This window comes from Periophthalmus magnuspinnatus, chromosome 3 (assembly GCF_009829125.3).
Source record: "Periophthalmus magnuspinnatus isolate fPerMag1 chromosome 3, fPerMag1.2.pri, whole genome shotgun sequence".
Classification (NCBI taxonomy): Eukaryota; Metazoa; Chordata; class Actinopteri; order Gobiiformes; family Gobiidae; genus Periophthalmus; species Periophthalmus magnuspinnatus.
In genome coordinates this window covers 30800935-30806934 of record NC_047128.1, presented here as the reverse complement: position 1 = coordinate 30806934, position 6000 = coordinate 30800935, and the positions used below count along the sequence as shown (strand labels likewise).

Here is a 6000-nt window from a genome sequence, read left to right as displayed (position 1 = left end):
ATGTAACTGTTTGGCCATAATGAGCATTGTTACGTTTGGAGGAAAAAGGGGGAAGCCTACAAGCCTGAGAACACCATCCCAAGTGTGAAATAAGGGGTGGCAACAACACATCACAAAATATATGTGGAAATACTGAAGCAACATCTCAAGACATCAAAAAGGAAGTTAAAGCCCAAATGGACAATGACCTGAAGCATACTGTCAAACTGGTTTCAAAGTGGCTTAAGGATAACAAAGCCCTGATCTCAATCCTATTGAAAATGTATGGGCACATCTGAAAAGACATGTACGAGCAAGGCGGCCTACAAACTTGGCTCAGTTACACCAGTTCTGTCAGGAGGAAAAGGCCAAAATCCTTGCCAACATTTGTCCAAAACATTTATCCAAAACATTTGACCCAAGTCATTCAGTTTAAAGGCAATGGTAACAAATATTAATCAGGTTCTTGAGGAAAGTAATGAAACATTGTATAAAAAATCCTTCTTTCATTATTCTGGCATTTAACAAATAGAAATAATTTTGGTAAAGTTTAGTCTGATTTCTGACTGTGAGTGAAAAAAAGCGTGTGGGTCTTTTTAATAAAGCATATGCAAACTACTTTCAGCTTTATATACATTTGAATTTTATTTTGATATTCAAACTAACCAAGCTGGGTGATGGTACACAAAATAACCTGACTATATTTCAAAGTCGAGTCACCTACTCAGGCGTATGTGGTTTGCCAACACAGTGGTTTCTAAAGTGTGGCCAAAAGGCATGAACTTGACATTTGTACATTATATTTCAGTGAAATTAGGTTGTATCACATTGTAAAGTATTCAAACAAACAATATTAAACCTAATTCAACACATTTGTCTGATTGAAATTAATATCCATTTACTTTAGCCATGGGGGTCCCCAGTCGTGTGGTAATTTTGGTCTGTTTACTGTTCACAGAAATGATTTTGGAGTTTTCATTTTCCCCAAATATTTCACAAAGGTGATGAAATATTGAAACAGAAAAATTTACTTCTATATTACATTGTTCCTAATCTAATTTTGACACACAAGTTACTTTGTTTTTAATGAGAAACACACTGAAATTTGCATAGATCTTTATTTTAGTAGAATCTATAATTGACATCAATTAAATAAAAGAGGAAAACAAGAGAAAAAACCTTTAAATTACAAGAAAATTACACTGCACCATTCATATAGTACAAAAATAGGCCTTATTTTAGAGTTTTGTCTCACTTAAGATAGTCATTGTCATGTACATTAATAGGTCACACATCTGTAAGGTACTGTGTGCAGCCGTAGGCCAGCAGGAGAACCAATGAGTCGTCCAGGGCTGCACTCGAGACGACCTGCCCCAAAGTGTTTTATATTCAAAATGTGCACCCATGGGTGCAGTGATCAGATTCAGCCCTTTAGTTGATGTAAATGACATACATTCATGCCCCGCTCCACAAATGCTCAAGGGGGTGTCTCTGCAGATCTCCATCAAGGCAGGAATGACAGGGACAAAATCAAAGTGATACAATCAGCAAAAGAAGCTCAAAGTGTCTCAAAACTACACAGCAATAATGTGATTGTCTTTGGTTAGGCCAAAGATATTGCTCCTGTTCAGTCACTACATCCTAAGGCAGCATCCTTCACATGAAAGAGCAATGCTTTCAGCAGGAATGGATTGTACAGGTGTGTCTAACTTACACATCAAAATACTTTCTAGCAGTTATTTAACTATTTTAGTGTTTTGTTCTTTTTTTAGTCAAGGGCTTCACCAATATTGCCTCCTTATGGGACAAGCTGAAAGCACTAAACACTTTATATTAACGTTATTGCAACATCAAATTACAGAAAATTTAAATAATTGTATGAACTTGCTATGAGGAATTACTCTTGAAAGAACAGCCAGTGTTTTTCATTTGTTCTTTCTGGAAGAGATACTTGTTGACATTTCAAAGGAAGATTCCAACTGCAGACAAAACTCTGAATCGTCGAGTCCAGAGTAACTGTAAAAAGCTGATCAAAGTCCAACATTATAGGTGGTAAAAAGTAAACTTGAAAGGATACAAAGTTATTTATGGAAGCAATTTGAGGCTGCATTGGCCAACTTATCTGTTGTTTACTCTGCAAGCTGGATACGATTCTGCGGGTATTACATTTTTAAATTAGCACCACTTTTAACCAGAGCTAATCACTGCCTAAAAAGCAGCAGCACTAATGTCTTACTACACACAGCCCCAGGACATCACTAAACAGGTTCTTTCTAAAAAGCTGTTTTTGAATGGTGCTTTTGCAACTTGGGGGAAAAAAAAAAGAAAAAAGGTAAGCCACACATGCTACACCTGCACAGGTCATCAGAGATTAATTACGTTTCCTGGCTAGAAGCAGTGTTAAAAATTATCTGGTTTCTGTTAGGAAAAGGAATTTGAAAGACGCTTTACTTATTATCTTGCAATGTTTTTTACTAGATAACCTGTGAACGCACTTTGTAATTTAAATCACATCCGTCTCTGCATATTAAGAAAATCATGAGCACTAAACGCTTCCCACCACAAGACTGCGCCCGTCATCATCCAAACTAAAAACTACAAAGTAATGGGTTTGATTGTCTGAGAAAATTAAGAACAAGATTGATTATGCTGCTTGCATGATGCGAGGACAAACAAAAGGTGACATGTAATGTTTGCTGCCCAAAGCCAAGACAATTGTATAACTCCAAATTAAAACCCCTAGTGCAGGGGTTCTTATACTTTTTGACCCCAACTTTCTGTATAAACGGTCCATTCTCATATTATGTGCATTATATATTTCTGACTGCGTTCTGATGGTGCTTGCAGCCCTACTTTGGGCCCTGGCTCTGTGGTTAAGAATCAATGCCCTAGAGGTCACAACAGCAGAATACAGGATACTAGTTTGTGTACGTGACCATGCAACCTATTGTATATTTGATTTGTGTAAAATATGGCCCTAATCTCTTTTTAAAAACTGCATATTAAACTTTGCTGAATAATTACATGAGAGGTAGATAAAAGGATGAGCAGCTGCTTTTTAGTAAGCACATCATCACCATGACAACCTCTCTCAGAAAGCTACACCATTCCGGTAGTGAAAATGAAAAAAACATAAAAGGCGAGAAATCAGACCTTTCTGAAAGGCTATACTGGATGAAATCGTGTGATGCATATTTTAGATCAAAACTACACAAAAAGAAAAATGTGTTAAAAAGTAAAATTTCCAAAAGGTATGATCTATTTGAATAAATAGTCATAGCAGCAGCATTGTGAGCATAATTAATTGGCATGTGAAGAGGATCTGAAATTTAAATTGAAGACGTGAGGTGTCAAAATGCTGATGAGGTGGTGCTTGGGTGAACCAATTTTTAAATAATAAATATTTGAATATGAGGTGGGGATATGACAGGAGGAAAGCACAGAGAAGCAGAAGCTTGAGTCAGTTCTTAATACAGGAACACCGACAAATGCAACATTTGTCGATTGAATCTCATGTTGGAAGGACTCTGAATCCCTAATGGTTTGGGACGCAATGATGGTGTGACTCAGTTTGTTCTGCTAGAGCCGAGATGGGTATTTCATGTTTGTACAATAGAAGAGCTAAATCCACCCCCAATACACCTTGAATAATATGGATTAAAAAGTAACCAGGTTTTTTTCTGTGCACAAAAGCAATTAACATCTGAGAATGAGAACAGAGGACAGAAAGCTCTCAGACAGACTGTCTTGTTGCTTTATGATTACAATCCATTACGTTTGCCAATATGTGTGTCATACTTCTCAAGCACTTACAATGACTATAGAATTCACTCAAGAGAAATTCTGCTCTCAAAACAGAGAGCAGAGTTCTGCTAAACAGCATCTGAGATTTTATCAAACATTATGTGAAACTGAGGTGACCTACCAGATGTGAAAATACTGTTTTACGCTAGAGTTGCACACTCATTTTGACACATTTACAGCAATCTCGTCTGGCTACTGCACTGAGACTGGGAGCAGCAAACAATCATCATTTGTTTGAAGTAACAAAGGAGGGTGAAGCTGGACAGACAGACTGTTAGTAATCAAGGGCCAGAGGAGAGAGCCCCTTTAATAGAAAGTCGCCCGAGTGTGGAGAGACTGAACGGCCACATCCACCGCTCAGAGACAGAGGAAACAAGTGGGCTCGTGAAGTCTGCCGAGACAGAAGACCGGAGGAGGAGGGATAAAAATCAAACAGAGACAGCTGTGAGGAGACTGCATCAAAGCCTAAACTTATCTGACACATGGGGCCCAGGGTTTAAAAGCATGAGGGAATTTAAAGGGCACTTTGTGTTTTGATAAAGGCAGTCCTCTCATTTTGGACGTCAAACTCTTCATTGTCTGAGTCTGTATTTACCCCGTCATCTCCCCACACAGTTGGGATGCCCCTATATGAGACCACTCTGTTACCCCCCAGGCTGAAGTTTGCCCCAAGTCGAGAGCCGGCCTCCAAGGAAGGCAGTTTGAGGAGAGCGCCAGAGCGGATTTGCAACAGCAGAAAGACCCCAGCGAAAGTGGCAATAATGGCCACGCAGCTGAGCACCGCAATGGTGATGGGCAGACGAGAGCCCATCTCCATCTCCAGGTGGCGCTCCCCCTGGCCATCCACCATGAAGCTTCCAGGGGTCTCTCTCAGGATCTGGTTGAGGTGCAGGCAGGTGCCTGGGTTGTTCTCTAGATAACTGTGTGGTGGACAGGACGTGCATGCGTCTGGGCTGAGGCTGCTGCAGGTGACGCACGGCTGAGGACAGGGCAGACAGGCCTGCACCGATGCAGGCTCCACAAAGTTTCCCACTGTGTAGTTTAGAGGCTGGGAGCCCACGGCGTGGCCTGCAGGACACCTTTTCACACAGCTCTGCTTATGGAGGTAGTAGCCTGCATTGCACTCTGTAACACACAAAGCCCAGAGTTTAAGCTGGAAGCACAACTTACCCACTGGACATCTTTCAGAAAAAAATAGATTCAAGGTCAGACAAATATGCCCAAGAACTTCTGTATGAACCCATTTGCTTTTAAATGCGTCACTTTAAACCAATGAAGTACCAGGAAATTAATTAATTAATTAATCAATCATTAGCATTAATCAGGATCTATACATTTTTCTGCGTTACTCAAACTATTTGGATAATGCAAATTAAAATATCTTATAGAGAGTATAAATAATGAAACAGAAATTATTACGAAGTTGATGATTAAAACCAACTGAAATCCCACAAATATGAATGCAGAGACATTTCCAGTTGATTAAAAAGCATAAAACCTGATCACGAGTGGATCTGTTTAAAAGGCAAATACAAGAGGCAGCCTGTAGGGGTCAGACTTCCTCTGTAACAGTGAAAAGTAGACAGTCCTAAATACCTTCAGACTTTACCTTCAATTGAATTATTTAGAAACCAATATAAATCTGACAAACACAGAAGTGTATTCAGAACTGAATGTGAGTGATGTCATAAATGTTTTAAAAATAAAATAAACCAGAGCATGTCGCTCAAGAAGGCAGAGGGCAAACTGCAGCAGAGGATCCTCTCACCTGACAGAATGACTCAGTGCTGATTATGCCCCTCGCTGCGGCTGAGGCAGTAACTTTACTAATTTTAGCGGCTGCAGGAGATGGCTCTTACCGATGCAGATCTGCCTCAGGTCCAATGTCTTACAGCTGCCACTTCCAGGCTGAGGCTTCTCCGTAGTGGTATCGGAGGGTGAGCCAGTGCCATACAGCACCAAGATGAACTGTGTCAGGGTACCTGAATAAAACGGGCACAATTTTAATATTGAGTTTTACAAAGGGAGTCTAAAGGCACAGAGCAATGCCTTTAGACATGTTGGAGTGTTTCTTAAGATTAACAGAAAAAGTGCACAGGTCCTAAGTCACTCAAAATTTTAACTGTTTTCTGCACAAATGAGGAACTAGTCAAATGTTAATTTCCTGTTTTTCAGAGAGTAAACATTTTTAAATGCGTTTTTGTGCTACTCTATACT

General features: G+C 39.7%; 1 protein-coding gene across 2 annotated transcripts in view; it reads right to left on the bottom strand.

Annotated features, from left to right (window-relative positions):
• Positions 1–1078: 1078 nt before the first annotated feature.
• furina (furin (paired basic amino acid cleaving enzyme) a) overlaps positions 1079–6000 on the bottom strand; it is a 49865-nt gene continuing 44943 nt past the window's right edge. For both annotated transcript variants that reach the window (XM_033986989.2, XM_033986997.2), the window contains exons 15-16: positions 5643–5765; positions 1079–4908 (exon numbers count right to left, since the gene is read on the bottom strand). In XM_033986989.2, the coding sequence (XP_033842880.1) occupies positions 4298–4908; positions 5643–5765 (734 nt within the window). In that variant the 3' untranslated portion in view covers positions 1079–4297. The remainder of the gene's footprint in view (positions 4909–5642; positions 5766–6000) is intronic.